This window comes from Chenopodium quinoa, unplaced genomic scaffold (genome assembly GCF_001683475.1).
Source record: "Chenopodium quinoa cultivar QQ74 unplaced genomic scaffold, ASM168347v1, whole genome shotgun sequence".
Lineage (NCBI taxonomy): Eukaryota > Viridiplantae > Streptophyta > Magnoliopsida > Caryophyllales > Amaranthaceae > Chenopodium > Chenopodium quinoa.
Window position 1 is genome coordinate 237,801 of NW_018743814.1, and position 20,304 is coordinate 258,104.

A 20,304-nucleotide genomic window follows, 5' to 3' on the forward strand; every position below is an offset into this window, starting at 1 on the left:
TACGAAGTAAGTAGTGAGTATTTGTGAATGTAAATATGTATTAAATAATTTAATTTTTTAAGAGTAATGCCTACAGTGTGTTAATTCGAGTGGGTAAATAATGATTTTGTTTGGTTTTAACTTTTAAGACTCATAAACACGCTTTTAAAAAATCAGGTTAAATGGGTCGGGTTTAGGTCAACCCGTTTGTAAATAGGTTGGGTCGGGCCAGAACTTCTGACCTGTTTATGTAAACAGGTCGGGTTTAGGTTTGGGGGTGTTGACCCGTTTATCTAAATAGGTCGACCTGAACCCGACCCGACCTGATTGCTAGCCCTAGCCATAATGCTTTTTCCTCCTTTTGCTAACTCTGCATTAGGACTAATGATGACCCATCCAATCCCTGCCACTAATTTGCCCTTTTTGTCCTTCTTCCAAGCACCATCCGTGAACATAGTGAGCACTAGGTCGTTTACATAGCTGCCCCTAAACTAGAAATAGTCCCTCCTCATGGAATTGGCACATTTCCTTCCCTGAAGCTCACTCATGGTCTTCAACCTTCAGAATGATTCCTCCAGCAATGCCATAATTCACTAGTAGAAAAACGTTCATTTGCGTCGCCCTATTTGCGTCACTCATACAAAATAACGAAGCAAATATTGTTTTTTAGCATCCTTAAAAGTTATGTGCATCGCACATTATCAAAGAAGCGATGCAAAAGTCAGATATATTTCAGCTTTCAGTTATTTGCGTCACTCTTAATTATTGGAACGACGCATATGATAATGTTATTTGCGTCACTCATTCAGTGACAAGTGACGCAAATGAGTGAGTGAATTAATTTGCGTCACTCCTGAAATTAATAAGCAACGCAAATGATTAATGTGTAGCATAATAATGTTCATTATTTGCGTTACATATTATTAGTACAGTGACGCAAATAATTATTTTGCTTAGGTTTTGGTTTCTCTTATAGCTTAGCTTGCTGCCTCCCTTTCACTAAACAAAAAAAAAAAACATTTGCTACTCCATCCCTTCCATGACAGTGATTTCCTCACCAAAACACCTAGAAATTTGACCAAAAAACCCCAGAAATTTGACTAAAAACCCCCTCAGATTTTCGACCAAAAATTAGACCAAAAACCCAGCAACATTTGAGCAGAAATTCAACCCAAAAACCAGATAAATTCGAACAAAAAATTGTCCAAAAACCCAGCGTAAATCGACCAGAAATTTGACCTAAACCCAGCAAAAGTCGACCATAAATTCGTCCAAAAACCCAGAGCAATTCGACCTGAAATTCGACCACAAAACCCAGCGAAATTCGACCACAAATTCATTTAGGTTTTCAGCGATATTCAAACCAAAAACTCCCAAGATTTTCGACTAAAAAACCCCCCACAAATTCAACAACAAAATTGCAATCAAATCGGGAAAAATTCAGAGCTACATTCCCCTAATTTTGAGCAAAACACCAAAAAAAAAACCCTAACATATTCGAAACCATATAAATCCCAGAAAAATTGAACAAATTCGAGCATAAATCCTCCATTTCCAGCAAAAAAATTGAATCAAAACCCTAAGTTCGAACCCTAGAAACCCCAAAAAAAACAATCAAAATTCCTGGCAGATTATTCGAGTAATGCAAGGAATTATTGTCTGAATACTTGATTTATTTTGCCCCCCAAAACCCTAGGAAATTCGAGCAAATTAAAGCAACAATAATTTGTAAAGCAACATTGGTGAATTTGTGAAGTCGATTTCACCCAAGGTAAGATTGCTTCTTGTTTTAATGTTCAAATTTTTCATGGTAGATAGAATGTAGCCACTGACTTGAACAAGGACTTAGTTTAATTTTAGGTTTAGTGTTAGTTCATTAGAAAATAATTTTTAGTGTGATTGAATTTTGTTGGTTTAATAGATGTAATTTTATATGGCATATTTCTCAATTATACGGAAGTGAATTCCTCAAGTTGCATGAGTTTTTGATTGTGGACAAACGATTGAGGCGGTAGTGCACATACGACATTGTCTTCACTTGTGGTATATATATTTTGACCATTCTTTTTAATATTAACATATTTTTTGTGGTTAGTATAATGATTGTGAATTGTATGAGATTTGTAATTGTGATATTATTGATTGGAATTGCAAAAATATTTGCATCACTGGCTTAGATACCTGTTCAGGGCTTACTCATTAGGAGTAAGTCATGAATAGTCCCCGGTTTGGGACTGTTCTATCTCATTTAGGTTGTAACTACTTGAATTGTTTTTGGGTCTAAGAAGATCATAGCTCACTATTTCCCAATCGTTCTCTGGGTACATATGTAGATAGTCGATTGTCTACATCGTGTGCTTAGAGAACTATAGGGAAACGCTGCCAAATTTTCTTCAGAACCAAACTTTACAAGTAGTTATTAGTGAGATGGGACATTGAAGAATGGGTTAAGTTAGAGTGATAAGGACCTAGTTGGATCATGTTATTACATTTACATGAGATAAATTTTGAATGAAAATGATTTGTGCTTTATAATCTTGTTTATGGTTAAGAACATTTATATGTTTGAAATTATACACATTTTCTTAAAATTAATTTTTGTTATTCAGTGGTTTAAATGGATCGAAGTTGGATGTATGGTAAGCGAAATTCTACAAGAATTTTACAAGGAATTGAAGAGTTTAGTAATGTTGCCTTAAAAGACAAGGAATTGAAGAGTTTAGTAATGTTGCCTTAAAAGACCAAACAGAGAATAAATCAAAGATTATTCTTTGTCCTTGTTGTGACTGTAATAATTCAAGGGGGTATCGTGATATAGATGATATTAAAAAACATCTAATTTGTCGTGGGTTTAAAGAAAACTACACAAGGTGGACATGGCATTGTGAGAGCATATATAATGAGACAAGTTCTAGTTGTTTCCCAATGGAAGATGAGAATCATTGTGATGATGATAATTAACATCAAGGTGAGGATATCGATACCTCTGATATTGGTGTTGAGAGTGAGAATGGAGTGGAGAAGGATAGGATAGATGAGATGATGCATGATGTAGAAGACAATTTCACATAGTGTCCCCGTAAATATGATAGTATTTTGAGAGCTGCAAAGACACCGTTATATCCTGGTTGTACAAAATTCACTAAACTTGGTGCCATTTTGAAGTTATTTAACTTAAAGGCGAGCTATTGTTGGACCGACAAGGGTTTTACGCAGTTGTTGGAAGCATTAGTGGAAATGTTCTCCGAAGGGAATGAACTTCCAAACTCCACCTATGAGGCCAAGAAACTTATGTGCCCTTTAGGTATGGAGTATGTGAAGATAAATGCATGTCCCATTGATTGTGTGTTGTATTGAAATGAGTATGCTAACTTGCATGAGTGTCCAAGGTGTGGAGTTTCTCGTTACAAGATGAATGATATTGGTGAGTTGTGTAAGAAAGGGTCTCGGCTAAGGTATTGTGGTATCTTCCAATTATACCGAGATTTAGGCGACTTTTCTTAGATGAAAAAAATGCAAAATTATTGAGGTGGCATGCTGATGGAAGGAAGAAAGATGGGTTAATGAGGCATCCGGCTGATTCCCCGCAATGGAGGAACATTGATCGAAAGTTCAAGGATTTTGGTCAAGAAGATCGAAATCTTAGGCTCGGTCTTAGTATAGATGGAATGAACCCATCTAGGACACTTAGTATCTAATATAGTACTTGGCCGGTTCTTCTAAGTATTACAATTTGCCTCCTTGGTTATGCATGAAGACTAGATACATTATGTTTTTCTTTCTAATATCCAGGCCTAAACAACATGGAAATGACATTTATGTGTATCTAACGCCTCTCATTGAAGATTTGAAATTGTTGTGGAGTGAAGGTGTCAAGATGTTTGATGCATATAGTAAGACCAATTTCACCTTACGTGCCATGATTTTTTGTACGATAAATGGCTTCCCAGCTTATGGGAATTTGTCAAGGTACACAGTGAAGGGAACAAATCCTTGCCCAATTTGTGAGATGATTTGGAGGCATTGCGGACAATTGTGGCAAGAATGTGTACATGGATAATCGCAGAAATCTTCCTGAAGACCACTCTTTTAGAAAGAAAAAGGACACATTTAATGGAAAAGTGGAGTTGAGAGAAGCCCATGGCCCTTTACGTGCAAGTGAGGTTTATGAGCAAGTCAACAACATTGAGAATGAGTTTGGTAAGCTCTAGAAAAGCAAATCAAATGGGGGTTATAAGAAGAAGTCTGAGCTGTGGTCTCTCCCATATTGGAGACATTTAGAAGTTAGACATTGTCTAGATGTAATTAGGGGTGTCAGTTCGGATAATCGGATCGGGTCGGGTAAATTTTTAAAGTTGAGTTTTACTAAGTTATTATGTCCACGCGAGTCCAAATCTGAATTTGATATTTTTCGAGTCGGTTTCGGATTGGGTCGGGTCGGGTGTGCTTTTGACACCTCTAGATGTAATGCATATTGAGAAAAATGTCTGTGATGCCATTGTGGGAACTTTATTGAATATGCCAGGAAAGACAAAGGATGGATTTAAAGTAAGAAAAGACATGGCTGCTATGGGTCATTCAGAGTTGGCACCCGAATCTCGAGAAAAACGATGGTATCATCCCCCAGCTTGCTTTACCTTGTCTAAAAGGGAAAAAACTAGCTTATGTGAGTCATTGCATGGTTTAAAGGTCTCGGCTAGATATTCTTCTAATTTTCGTAGACTTGTGTCAATGGCTGACTTAAAATTGAGTGACATGAAATCTCATGATTGTCATGTCTTGATGCAACAATTATTACCAGTTGCAATTCGAGGAATCTTGCCGCCTCAAGTGAGGTATACGATTACAAGATTATGTGTCTTTTTTAACAGTATCTGTAGCAAGGTCATAAATCCAAGTATTTTAGATGACTTGCAAGCAGATATACTTGAGAAAATGTGTCGATTTGAAATGTATTTTCCCCCATATTTTTTTGACGTGATGCCTCATTTGGTTATTTATCTTGTTCGTGAAATCAAACTTTGTAGACCCGTGTATATGAGATACATGTACCCTTTTGAACGAGAAATGGGTGACTTAAAGGGAAAAGTCATGAATCCGGCCAAACCTGAAGCTAGTATTTTACAACGAACAGTTGTCGAGGAAGTGGCAACATGGGTTGCTCAATATCTTGCACGTTCACAGAATATTGGGTTGCCAAAGTCTTGACACAATAGGAGGCTCGGAGGTCAAGGCACTATTGGTAGGAAAATGATATCCATGGGCTTTGATATGAAAAATTAAGGCCAAGCTTTTTGTGTTGCAAAATCTTAGTGAAGTTCATCCTTACTTGGACGAGCACATGATTTTTTTTAAAAATAAATATCCTTCCAAAAGTGATCTTTAGGTAATAAAGGACCATAATTGTTCATTCGTTACATGGTATAAGGAACGAGTGATGTCCCAATTGTCCACCACACTTAACGATATATCTGACACATTGAGATGGTTGGCATATGGTGTTAAATGTCAAGTCATTTCATATGAGGGATACAACATTAATGGGTATTGTTTTTACATTAGCCGACAAGATGACAAGTCAACAATGCAAAATAGTGGTATTAAAGTAATAGGTTTGTCATCTGAGTATGTTACTGCACATGATAAAACACTTGTGGATAAGAAGAAATTTTATTATGGAATCATTGAATGGAAGAAATAATAGAGATGGACTATGTTGATGTAATACCCCGTATTTTCATACGTATTTTCCTAATTAATTAATTAGGAATTATTTTATAAAAAAGGGTATTTTAGTAAATTTACTATTTGGAGCCAAAGTAATATTTGAATTTTGACGCCAAAAGTATTTTGAAAACTAATCATTTTTTTGGATAAGATTTATTATCCATTTATTCTATTTTAAAAATTGGATTATTTATATATTTCGGATATTTTAATTAAGGCAAAAGCTATATTTTATTATTATTTTAATAAGTCCGAAAATCCCATTTATTTGACTAATAAATTTCGGATTTTCCTATGTGAAAATCTGATTTTATTTGTTAAATTATTTGGTATTTATTATTTAATTATTTATTACAATAAATATTATTTACACAATTATTTTAATTCCTTAAAACTAGCAAAATAATTTCCTAAATACTAAATAGGAGGGCCGAAAATATGAGCTTAGGAAAGCTCAAAAATTTGGCCATCCCATGTAGATTTTGGGAAAAATATTTTGGTAATTTGTATTTTTTAATTATCTCCTTAAATTCTCCTATTTTCCTTAATTCTAATTCTCCATCTTTTTAATATCCAATGATTATATTTTCTTGCCATTCATTCTTCTTAATTATTCCCCAAGTAATTTCAATTTCCTTAATATTTTTCATGACATACATACCTTCCATATTCAATTATACACAATCTCTTCAATATCAAAACTTTGCTTAAATCTTTACTCACTTCTCCAAGTAATCCCTTAAACCCTACTTACCATAATTCTTCCTACATTTTCCTACCATAATTCATGATCATACTAGCCTATAAATACCCCTTCAATTCATGTTCAAACCTCACACAAAATTTTCATAACTCTCTCACAAATTCTCTAAGCAATTCCTTATTCTTTTCCTTTTCTTTTCTTTCCTTGCGCCACCACCACCACCGTACATCACCTCCACTCCGTCCGCCACCTGCCGCCACCCTCCAACCTCCGGCAGCCACTGCTGCCACCACCTCCCCTCTCTTCTCCTTGGTTTCTTACACTTCTTCTCCTTTTCTCTTATTTAATTATTATTATTATTGTGGTTGATTAATGTAAAATTATTATGAGTAGTTTTAATTATATAAAATCAGATTTTAATGATGTTTATGTTGTTTTAATTCAAAAGGTTCATGTACATATAGTTGGGAGGGTTTAATTTAATTGTTTGTGATTATTTGATAACCTTATAATAATTAAGGTTATATTTATTTGTAGGGTGTTTTTGATCAAGCTACTTGAGAGTTCTTTTGAAGTGTTTTTTGCTAAGCAAGGATCAAGGTACGTTAGGTGGCTAGAAACCTTGAGAGTGATCGATTTGAATGAACATGTTTGAATGATTTATGTTGCTTGAATTAAATTGACTTTAATTATGGTTTATGAAATAAAAGTATGTTTAAAAGATTGGTTTTAATAATTGAATTGGAGTGTTGGTTTTTGTAACATGTTTTGATTAATTAATTTATTATTCATGTTTAAAAAGGGATTTATTTTAAAAGCGTGTTGAATTTATTAAAAAGGAGTTTGGATTATTATTATTAAAGGTTGAATTATTGGATTTAAAAGAGGATTTATTGAATCATTGATTTATTATTTTTTTTATGCTTTATAAGTATGTTGGTAATCCCACTATGCGGATTTGGTTTATTGATAAGGCCTTGGACTTTGTATGATCGGGTCTTTCCTCAAGAATAGCCTTGTAACTTGGGAGAGGAATTGGTTTAATTGGTTTAATTGGTTTAATATGGAGGAATTGGTTTTAAATAATTGGTAATGGTTTTATTGGTTATTGGAATATTGAGAATTGGTTTTGAATCATGAGTTTGGAATTATTGGATTAATTATTGGAACTGGTTTTAAAGCATGTTTGCAAATAAATTGAGTTTAATTATCTTGCACTTACCGTACTTAGCATATTTTGCTAACCCGTACTTCTTATTTGTTTTGGTTCGCCATGTTTATTGTAATGGTAAGCAGTGTTATTTCAGGTGAAGTGAATAAAGTGATGCATTGGAGTCCCGGGATTTGGTTTCACTAAATTAGGAATGTTGGTTTTGTATCTATTTTGAGTACTCATAACATTGGTTGCTATTTCTAGTTATTATTAATAAAGAAGAGTATTGAAGTTTCCGCTGCAAAGTATTGTTATTCTTAGTAATTTGAGTAGCCTTGCGTAATCACGCGGCGGTAATACGCCTAAGTCTATCTCTACGGTATAATTATACGTATTATACTAGTATTTCCGTAGAGGGAGATTTGGGGGTGTTATAGTTGATTTCAAGATTCCTCTATTCCAATGTAAGTGGGTTGATAGTAGCCGCGGTGTAAAAACAGATGAACAAGGGAACTTGAACCTTGTAAATCTTGGTCGACGAGGAAATCTAGCTGATCCATTTATATTAGCATCACAAGAAAAGCAAGTTTTTTATATGGCTGACCCAGCTGATTGTAAATGTTTCGTTGTTTTAGAAGGTAATAGAAGTATACTTGGCATTGAAGATGTGGTGGACGAGGAAGAATATGATGAGCAATTTAATGAGTCACCACCTTCCGTTTGGAGCATCCCTCCAATAGTCGATGATTTTGAAACAACGTTGAAACTTAAAGATCATAATGAAGGATTTTATGTCGCAAAAGAGAATAATGAAGTAAGTATGTTTTCTGTGATTTTTATTTTTCCATTATGTGTTACTATTTGCATAAATTGCATATTATTATTATTACTGTTATTGTTATTGTTATTGTTATTACTATTACTATTACTATTATTATTATTGTTGTTGTTGTTGTTATTATTATTATTATTATTATTATTATTATTATTATTGTTTATGGTTATTATTATTATTATTATTGTTATTGTTATTGTTATTGTTATTGTTATTGTTATTTTTATTGTTATTGTTATTGTTATTGTTATGATTGTTATTATTATTATTATTATTATTATTATTATTATTATTATTATTATTATTATTATTATTGTTATTGTTATTGTTATATCTCAAAAACAAAAGTCATACAACCTACAATAAATTAGTGGGAAGCCGAGATACAATCTGGCCCCCCACTCCTCTAGCTATAGCAAAGCCTACCATAGAGAATATATGAGCTGCAGCACGAGCCCCAATGTCTTGCGTCGTTAAGAACCTTTGAATCCGCTTTAGCAACGCACCAACCTCTTTCTCTAAATCCCCAAGTGAAGAAAAGGAGAAGGGAATGAAACCATATCCAATCGCCAGACAACGAGCTTCGTACTTAACCCGCTTCCGATGAGCCGCATCAGCCACAACCCATCCCGGAACAAAGTCATATAGCCGTGTCTGTGTCAAAGGAGAAGACCCTGTGAAGTCGACACATACATCACGACCACGATCCCATGAATAAAGTAACACATCGGCAGGTCTAAGGGCCCTGTCATTCCCTCCAAACAATCCTATGTCAACCTCCTTTTTTGCTGAAATCCCAGATCTGTAGCAAATATCAACAAATGTATCTCGAACAACATTGTGCCGATGTTTAATACCAACAATGCCAGCACACGACACCGCATGGTCGCCGAATACATCCCCAGTAAAACCCCGAGAGCAAGCAGAGCACGGTGTCGAGACAGAGAACAATGGAACACCCATCCGATAACACAACACACATCGATATTATTATTATTATTATTATTATTATTATTATTATTATGTGTACAAGTTTATAATTTATAAATAATACAAATCGATGTCTTAATTGATCTATTGATTTATGTCTGCTTTTCAGGTAAGTAATAATGGAGGATGAGGATAGGCATAATCGTTCCGTGTCTTCGCGGGGTGAGGAAAGACTTGAAGATGAGCCTCACAATCAGAGCAACAAACAACCGACTCTAAAAAGCAGAAAAAGAAGCCAAGAGGTCCTTCAAATGGCCTAAAATCCATGTCAGGGGTTCCTAGAGTGATTGAATAGGATGAATTGTGTCGACCCATTAGAAAGTGGGCAAAAGCATACAAAAATCATCTTGGTGAAATAAGGTGTGCAAAAGTGTCTATATTGTTTAAAGATTGGAATGAAGTTCCACAAGGAATAAAAGACACTTTGTGGGAAGATGCTAAGGTAATATTGACTATTAAATGTTAAATGTTATACTATTATATGATCATTTTGAAATTATTTGAATGTGAGACTACTTTTTTTGTTTTATGTAGAGAGAGTTTCAAATCGAAGAAGATGAAATAAAGAAAAAAAAGGTCATACGCTCTTGTGATAAGCTATGGAGAGATTTTAAAACAAAATTGGTCAGTGGTTGGATCACATGTACAAGGAGTATGCCGAAGGACAAAAGAATGTCGTATGAACTCTATGATTTCATATCTGAAGATATGTGGAAAACATTTATGGAGCAACACAATACAAATAATTTTATGGTTTGTGTGTGTATTATAATTAAGGAAAAATTAGAAAATAACACCCAAAAATTGTCACGATTTTGATAATAACACCACAAAAAAAAAAAAAAACGTAGATTATAACACCACCAAAAAATCAAAAATTTTGATTTCACCACCACTTAAATTTTTCATCCAAAAAACCGCTAGTGGGTCCCACATTGTACATGTGTCAATTATGCATTGAATTAAAATAAATAAAAAAAAGAAAATTTTTAAAAAGGAAAACCCTTAAAATACCCAGCCACCATCGACGCCGCCGTTCCTATCGCTGTTCTCCAACCCAGCCTCCACCACCGTCACTAGGGTTGTACACAGTTTGGTATGGACCGTAACCAAACCAGAATAAACCGCATTTTAACGGTTTGGTTTGGTTTACGGTTTGGAAAAATACGGTTTGGTTTCGATTTTTTGAGAAATACGGTTTGCGGTTTGGTTTGATTTTTCAAAAATTATAAACCAAACCAAACCGTAAACCAGTAAATCGCATTTTAATATTTATATAATTTTTAAATAAATTAAAATAGTTATTATATATTATAAAAAAATAAAAAAACATGAAAAATCATTAGAAGACTTAACGATCAGTATACTACTACACTCTATACTCAATCTCAAATATCAATACTTAAAATTCAATTGGTCATATAACTATAATGTAGTATGATGTAGTATGAATTATTTTTTGGACAAATGTATTATGTTTTTTTCCATGGTTAATTTGTTATGTATAATTTTTATTATGTGTTATTGTGTTAGCACTTAGCACTTGATTAGTTGGTTGTTATTTTTATTAAAAATTTGTAGTATAATTTAATCCCTTTGGGCTAATTATTTGAACTTTATTATAAGTTTATTAATATTTGACAATTTTTAGGAAAAAATGTCGTCTTATCATAAACCGCAAACCAAACCGCATTATTACGGTTTTGTTTGGTTTGGTTTGGTTTCAATACTAATATGGTTTGGTTTGGTTTGGAAAATTGACCAAACCGTATTTTGCGGTTTGGTTTGGTTTAGACTCAAACCGCACCAAACCAGACCATGTTCACCCCTAGCCGTCACCCAATCCCAACCAACCACCCTCGACCCACAAAATCAGCCAGCCGACCACCCTTGACTGTCGAAATCAGCCCAAACGTACCCATGAAAGAACCCGAACCCCAATTTGGTTCAAGGTGAGGGTGAGAGGAGTAGGGTAGTTAGTGGGTGGGTATGGGTGGGTCGGGGTTTCGGCGGTTTGGCGACGACTTTGGGTTGGGTTTGGTAGAGGAGTACGATGGCTGGCTGATTGTTTTTTTTTATTTTTTTAAATTAAGCCAATCATGTGCTGACATGTGTCATTTAAAAAACCAAAAAAATAAGTTTACCCTTTCAACAGGTAACCGGTTTATGGGACTGCTGGAGGAAAACTGACCTTATAGTTAGGATTATTAGAAAATAAACGTTAGTTGGGATTATTATAGGTAAATCGCCCATAGTTGGGATTATTAAAGTGTAAGTTTCCTTTTTATAAATCATTTGAATTATACTTTAGGTTGATAGAATTTGTTTGTTCATATAATTTAAAATATGTGTGGTATAAGCCATATGGTAAATAAATTAGATAGAAGTATGTTTGTGTGTAGTTTGACACAAAATGTCCCATGTGTATATCTATTGTATTGCATTTGTATCATCAAACCTAATGTTTTCTTAGAGATGTGATGAGTGATAAGTTCATATTAATGAAGAAATACATGTATGTCCTATGGAATTATATGGGTTTATCTATGTAAACTCATATGGATTACATGGCTTTGTATACCCTTATCTTTACAAGCCATGAGGTATAGCTAAAAGAGCCCATTTGTATTTGTATACCCTTATCTTTACAAGTTTATTTTCTTTCTTTGAATTTACATAATGGCACTGGACAAATGTTTATGACACCCATTCCTATTTTTTTATTTTTATTTTTTTTATGAGTATGACATCCATTCCTAGCTTGTATGAGTTTAATACTAATTGTGCTCAAATATTAGAATATACGAACTCCAAAAGAAATGTCATGTATGTACTTGAATTAAGCAAAGGTTTGAACTTTTCATATAAACTAGGTTAAATCCCGTGTCATGCACGGTTATAATTAAACTTTACAACAAAATTTATAAAGAATGGTGTTAATTCAACAAATTTATCCAAAAAAAATAAAAATATTTGTAACAAAATAATAGTCTCTAATTAAAGATATTGATGGTCAAAATTGTGTCTCAACAAATGTGCAAATCCAACCATAACTTATAAAAAAACGGAGGAGTATAATATAATAAAATGATTTTGTTAAGTTATTCTTATAAACGTTATGTGTATTTGTAAGATTTATACAAATTATCCTATCAAAACTATTATTCCTATTTTTAATTAAAATAAATTTTAAGTCGGAGGAAAAAAAATTATAATAATATTATGATAATCTTGGATGATGATATATGTCAATACCTTAATTTTAAACTATGTTAGTATATTTGTAACTAAAAGATTTATAGTATATAAAATATATGTTGAAAAATAATAATAATAAAAAATAAATTAATTGAGTATTATTGGATTAAATGTGTTGTCAAAATGGAAATAAGTATTATGGTAGGTTATAAAAGGGAAGTTATTAAAATTTGGCAAAAAAAAAAAAAAAGGAAAGAAAAAAAGGCGGGAAATTTTTTTATAAGTGACAAGTGTCACTTTAGGTTTGCTTTTAGTATAGGTTAATTGATGGTGCTGAAGAAGCTTTGCTTACAACTTGCCTTACTGCTAGCTTACTAGAAGCTTACATTTACTCTGATTTTCATTTGGAGTTTGATACGGTTTTTTTCTAGAATAAAAAAAACTGGTCCTTAATCGTTTATCTTTTGTATATTTTTATGGATAATAGGGATCTTCTCTGGTGGAAAACGATAAGCTTGAGCTTGCAATTTCTTTCCTCGAGAAGGCCAAGGTGTAGGCGTCGCTCGAAGTGCGCCTACGTAAAAGCATGTGGTGAATATGCTTGGCACTCTTAGGAAGTGGGAATTGACATTACGATTAGGGACAAAGCAAAGTAGGGAGCCGCCAACAAGTTTTTAAGGAACTTGTAAACCGTTCACGGATCATAAAAGACAACCACGAGAAAGGGACAACGAAAGGCAACAACGATTGACCCGTGAAGGTTACACCCCATTCATAATCTATGAGATTACTAACTCCATATGGTTCGGAACCACGAAAGGAGGATTGGGGATGATGGTACGAAGTGAGTCATGGAGTCACATTCGCCCGTATTGGCCTCTACTCGATTCTTATAGTGAAAAGTGATTCCTGCAATCTCAAAGGCATACAAACAAAATATTCAATTTGCTCCAAACTATTATTATGCTAAATTGGTTGAATATTAATGCAACACATTACTCTAAAATATTTTGATCACTTTATTAAACAACAAGATTATAAAGGAACCTAAACCGGTTGTCCAAATTATCTTATTAGTCGTGATTTCCAATTACATATTCCCTTTAAACATGCAATATAGTGATCAATAAATAATAATAGAATAAACATTAATATTGGAAGCAATTTAACAATAATAGCGTTAGTCAAATCAAATATAAAATAACCCTAATCATGATACTAGCAATATTAAAATAAAATAAGAGTAATTAAATTAATTAATTACTCACATTCTGCGCGTTCCTTTAAATTGCTACATCATGAATAAACTGTTAGTAACTTCAATAAAAAAAATATAAATTAAATAGAAATTAAATTAAATTAAATAGAAAGTAGAGTTGATTTGGTCCAAACCCTCATTTATATGTACCTTTCACGCCTTGGTTTAAGGACGGAACCTTGGGTTAAGTATGGACTCCTTGGAGTGCTTAAGGGAAAAATGATGTAATTAGGAATATAAGTTTAAGGCTTAGAATATGAGAGAGAGAGAGAAGAAGAATTTTGGTGTAAAAGAGTGGAAGAGACAAGGATTTGATGATCAAGCTTGTTGATCATTGGAAAATGGGTGATATGACCTCTATTTATAGAGAAAAAAAGAAGGGTCGAAAAAACAAGATAAGATCCGAATTAAATCGGAATAAAACTCGATAGACAGCAGTTTTTGCGTTTTTTGTTTTTATCATATCTTTTGATCCAGAAATCGGAATAAGATGAATAAGATATCTTTGAAAATCTCTTAAAGTCTACTTCTAACCCAATTAGAATCAGATTAAAATATTTTGTAGAATAAAAGATATAGACGAAATAAAGAGACGGTGTCAGTTTTGGATTGAGTTTGACATTTTATTCATATCTTTTCCGTTATAGCTCGGAATTGATATTATAATATATCATTGGAAATATAATTTCAAGGGCTATCCAACCATATAAAATTTGGATAAAAAATATGAGGCACGAAAATAATATCTGTCTATCTTTGAATGTCTTTCAATTCGAATAAAATTAGGACTTTCAAAAAAGGAGTTTTATTCAATTTCAAACTATTTAATCTTATCTTTTCAAAAAGGATAATCAAGATCTTTTAGAAACTTATAGAAGCTTTTTATTAATCCTAATTGGTTTAGGAATGGGATTAAATAATTTGGACCCTCCACATGATCATTGGGTCGTAGGTAAGGTGGGCTTAGGTTCGGTTTGGGCTCAGTTTAATATTTTGGCCATAACTTATTCGTTATAACTCGGATTTGGGCTTATAATATATCGTTGGAAAGCTCTTTTAAAGCCCCATCCAACTATTCAATCATTAAACCCAGATTATGGACCAAAATAAACTGGATTAAACGTTTTTATAAAAAGGACACGAAATGAATAATTTTAAAGGACACAAAATGAATTATTTTGGGTTTAAAGACACGAAAAGAGGAAAATAAGTTATGGTTTGGGGAATTGGGCTAGAAGTTGGGTTGGTTTATGAAATGGAAATATGGATTTAAGCACTCCAAGATTAAATACTTAACCCGACCAATAATGGCGGTGAAAGGTTGTTCATCATCGGGTTTGGATTTGGGGAGACATTTTTAGGTGTCTACACAAGGCAAAGGGTGTGTCTCTTTTGTTGCCTTCTAATGTTATTGTGGCAGACAAGTTTGCTGTTGATGCAATTACTATTTTTTCATTATTCTTTTTTTTTTTGTTACTGACAATTAGTATGATGTGTGGCACATTGTAGATTGTCCTTGCAGCTAGAATCCCAGATGGCTGGATGAGATTGGCCTGGACATCAGACCTGATTCTATTAAGAAATTTAGTGATGCTTTGGACACTAACCAGATAATCACCTGGAATGGTCCCATGGGAGTCTTTGAATTTGACAAATTCGCTATTGGCGTAGAGGTAAGACTTTACTTGCTTATGCCTTAGTAAATTTTGAGGTACTCTACTGAATCGTGATTGATCTGTAGTTTTATACAAGTGCCTGATAAATTATTTCACTAATAGATGTGCTTTTAAGATCTGTGAGTCATGATCCCAATCATTTTTGTTTTGATTTTGCTGCAATTTGGAACTTTGTCATTTGTTTATTGCCGGGGCAAAACCAATTTGAAACTTTGTCCTTCAGGATCTGAGCTATTAATGTTGTTTGGTTCTTGCTTTGCTAACTACCCACACAAACAACTCTTTTTTCTATTTTGATAATTATTGGACATCATGATCTTAAATTAACGTCTAAATTTTGCTTCTCGTTTACAGGATATTGCAAAGAAGCTGGAGGAGATTAGTAAGAAGGGTGCAACCACAATTATTGGTGGTGGTGACTCTATTACAGCAGTAGAGAAGGTAGGAGTGGCAGAGGCAATGAGCCACATATCAACTGGTGGTGGTGCTAGTTTGGAGCTGTTAGAAGGCAAAGAGCTGGTGGTGGTGCTAGTTTGGAGCTGTTAGGAGTGGCAGAGGCAATGAGCCACATATAAGCTGGTGGTGGTGCTAATTTTGATTCTGTGTTGTTATGCTGCTGCTTCTATGCAGCCGTGCTACTGCTTCTGTGTAGTTGTGCTGCTGCTTCTGTGTAGTTGTGCAGCTGCATATGTTGCTCTTTATTATAGGTGGATTTGGTGAAGTCTAAGGGTAATTTAAATGAAATTTTCCCATGTACAGTATTTTGGTTTATTTGTGTGTAACCTTGTATTTTATTTTAATTTACTTTTTGGACGAAAATTGTAATATTACTGTCTTTATTAATGAAAATATGTAAGTTTATATATATGTAAGTATTTATATATCAATTTAAGCAAAAAAAAATGAAAAAAAATTTGGGCCATTAAGGGCACCGGTTCTAAACAGGAACCAGTGCCAATAACTCCTTACAAAAACGCAGTAAGGTTTTTTTGGCACCGGTTAACCGTGCCAAAAATAAATATTAACACCGGTTAATCGGTGCCAATTTAAGAAATTGCCACCGGTTTTGAACTAGTGGCTTTTTTTTGGATAAAATGACATCCCTTAAATACTCAGCGATTCAAAACTGGTGCCTTATGGGGGTTTTGAACCGGAGTCAAAATACATTTTTCTACTAGTGTTTGTTACCGTTGCTATATTGTAGGCGTTGTTCGTAGTTTGCCTACGTTAAAGCATGTGTGAATATGCTTGGCACTCTTAGGAAGTGGGAATCGACATATACGATTAAGGACAAGGAAATTAGGGAGCCGCCAACAGGTTTTTAAGGAACTTGTAAACCGTTCACGGATCATAAAAGGCAACCACGATAAGGGACACCGAAAGGCAACAACGATTGACCCGTGAAGGTTATACCCCATTCATAATCCATGAGATTACTAACTCCATATGGTTCGGAACCACGAAAGGAGGACCAGGGATGATGGTACGAAGTGAGTCATGGAGTCACATTCGCATGTATTAGCCTCTACTCGATTCTTATATTGAAAAGTGATTTATGCAATCTCAAAGGCATGCAAACAAAATATTAAATTTGCTCCAAACTATTATTAAGCTAAATTGGTTGAATATTAATGCAACACATAATTCTAAAATAATAGTGATCACTTTGTTTTATAACAAGATTAAAGGAACCTAAACCGATTGTCCAAATTATCTTATTAGGTGTGATTTTCAATTACATATTCCCTTTAAACATGCAATATGGTGATCATAAAATATATAATAGAATCAACATTAATATTGGAAGCAATTCAACAATAAATTGTTAGTCAAATCAAATAATAATAAACCTAATCATGATACTAGCAATAAGAATAAAAATAAGAGTAATTAAGTAATTAATTACTCACTTTCTGTGTTCCTTGAATTGCTACATCATGAATAAACTGTTAGTAACTTCAATAAAAATATAAATGAAATTAAAACAATTAAATTAAATAAAAAGTAGAGTTGATTTGGTCCAAACCTTCAGTCAATTATATCTTTCACGCCTTGGTTTAAGGACGGAACCTCGGGTTAAGTATGGACTCCTTGGAGTGCTTAAGGAAGAAATGATGTAATTAGAAATATAGGTTTAAGGCTTGGAGTATGAGAGAGAGGGAGAGAATGATTTTTTTTTTGGTGTAGAAGAGAGGAAGAGAGAATGATTTTGTTCCCCAAACTGTAGAAAGGAGGGGGGTATTTATAGGGAAAATGAGTAGAGGGAACACACGGAACCCTAAAAAGGATAAAAAAACCCTAATTTGGGGCAATGTGACACGGTTAGAGGGTGCCGCGACACGGTAAAGATTGTCGTGTCGCGGTGCATTATTTTGCCCTAAAATGATAAAGCGCGTGCAGTTGTGTACGCGCAGATAACACGGAAAAATCCCGTGTCATGGCATGTGTACCGTGACACTGCAAAGGATTCCGCGACGTGTCAATGTCCACCGTGGCGTGGCAAGCGGTGTCGTGTCACGTTGTACATTTTTTCAAAATTTGTGTCCAGGTTCTTAAGTGCGTGGGGAAAGAAATGCGGAAAAGACACAGGAAAGCACCATGACACGGTGAAAAATACCGTGTCACGGTACCAGGCCCCGTGCCATGTCATCATCCCCCGCGACGCGACAATTTAGCTAATGTGCGGTATTTCTAGTTTTTACGCATTTTTAAAACTATGATAAATTTTGATCCGTAACTTGGAATAAGGCATATAATATATCATTGGAAATCTTATCAAGTCTACTTTCTAACCCAATTAGAATCAGGTAAAAATCATTTGTAGATTTAAAGATATGGTTGTTTTAGTAAAAGGGTATCGGTTTGTTCGAGTTTAGTATTTTGCTCATATATTCTTCGTTTTAAATCAGAATTAAGCTTATGATATATTGTTGGAAAGATTATTTCAAGGCATATCCAAACAAATAATAAGTTGATAAAAATTATAGGGCCAAAAAAATCAGTTTCTCTCGGTGTTTTGATGTGGACACGAAAAGTGGAGAGTAAGTTATGGTTTAGGGAAATTAGCTATGAATTGGATTGGTTTATGAAATATATTGAATGTAAACATGGATTTAAGCACTCCAAGATTAAATACTCAACCTAACCAATAATGGCAGTGAAAGGTTGTTCATCATCGGGTTTGGTTTTGGGGAGACATTTTTAGGTGTCTACATGTATGCAAAGAAATATGAATACCAACAATTTTGATTGTGTCATTGTTTACAATGGATGCCCTAGAAAATCCTCACGCTATCGATAAATCATAAGCAATGTCATAATCAAATACCGCACTGATAACATCAGAATTAGATATAATTCCATCCACTATGAATTTAATTCTGATGGAATTAAACAATAATAGACTTTTCAAAATTCTTCGGCTTCTGAAAATGAATTTAATATTAATCACTACTGTCAGATTTATATTTACTACTGTCAGATTATGTTTACTATTGTTAGATTTTAAATTAGTATTGACTTAATATTTATTGAAATTTACTAAAGTGTGTATTCTTTTAATAGAGAGAGGTATGAGGCTTTGAAGTGAGTAATTTGAAAACTCTATTCTTTATTATAGTTTTAATTTCTAGTATATTTCTAGTACCATGTTTAGGATAAAATATATATACAGTTTCACATAATTTGTTAATTTACGAATAATTTATATATAATTTATTAACATGTCTTCTTCCTCTTATATGTTGCTTGATTACTCATAATTTATTGTTATTGGTTGATCACGCCCTTTCTTGTAGGATTAAAGAGAATTTGTACTTGAAATCACGCTTAATAAGATTATTTATAATTTGATTTAGGCTTATGTGATTTTAACTCAAGTGATCGTCAATATTAGATTTATTTGTGCATTAATAATCAACCAACATAGATTAAATATGCTTAGGGGATGCCTGAATTACAAGTAATCATTAGAGAGTAGATATTCATGCACTTACTATTCAGGGGGAAGAGATGTGGTGGACAGAGTTTTTAGGAGCTAATATTTATCAGGTTTAGAAATTTTAGTGGGTTTATAAATTCTAGCTTATTATCAAGTTTGACTATATTTCCCTACTTTATGTTCAAGGCAACTTACATAATATTTGTAATAACATACTTTGTTTTTGTTTTGTTTTATTTATTTATTTTTTTTTATGTTGAAAGAAAAGTTATTTTTCTATTTTTTTTTCTAATAAATTCTTAATTAGTACTTAAGTACCTTGAAATAGTCCAATAGACAATTAGCTAAAAAGTAGTTTCAACTTTATTAGTACATATGTCAAAATTAGCAAATTTTTAAACTCAAACTTGATGTATCATCAACATTGACTCCCAAACACCACCCTTATTTATCTAAAATCATAGTTAGAAAATCATATTTCTCATCATCATCCACCAAGTCTCAAAATATCACAATCTCATCTTCATTCACCTTAATAAACAAAGAAAGAGCATTAGCCGTAGAAATACCAAGAACTTTACCTAATTCTTCACGCAATCCAACCTTGATATTTTTTTGCCCTTCGAGAATACTAACCAACTTATCAATCTGAGCATTGCTATTCTCCAACATCTTTCCCATCATCGACTCCAAATTTTTTTGAACATTTTGAATTTCTTTGTTGGTTGTTTGCATCTTTTTCTTAGTTGGCCTCTTGGATGAACCCTCATCTATAGTCCTCTTACTAGATCCTTCAGTCTACACATCATCATTGTGGTTTGTAGATGATACTTCATCAGTCTTTT

At 33.5% G+C, this 20,304-nt stretch overlaps 1 protein-coding gene and 1 long non-coding RNA gene across 2 annotated transcripts; both read left to right on the top strand.

Moving 5' to 3' along the window:
- Positions 1-862: 862 nt before the first annotated feature.
- On the top strand, positions 863-7,914 carry LOC110685471. Its single transcript, XR_002504065.1, has 3 exons — positions 863-1,750; positions 6,947-7,009; positions 7,706-7,914. It is a non-coding gene; the product is annotated as an uncharacterized LOC110685471 (long non-coding RNA).
- A 7,243-nt stretch (positions 7,915-15,157) lies between these two features.
- LOC110685458 (phosphoglycerate kinase, chloroplastic-like) lies at positions 15,158-16,354 on the top strand. The gene is made up of 2 exons (XM_021861983.1): positions 15,158-15,516; positions 15,874-16,354. The coding sequence occupies exons 1-2, from the start codon at positions 15,475-15,477 to the stop codon at positions 16,063-16,065; spliced, it is 234 nt and encodes a 77-aa protein (XP_021717675.1). The 5' UTR covers positions 15,158-15,474; the 3' UTR covers positions 16,066-16,354.
- Positions 16,355-20,304: the final 3,950 nt, after the last annotated feature.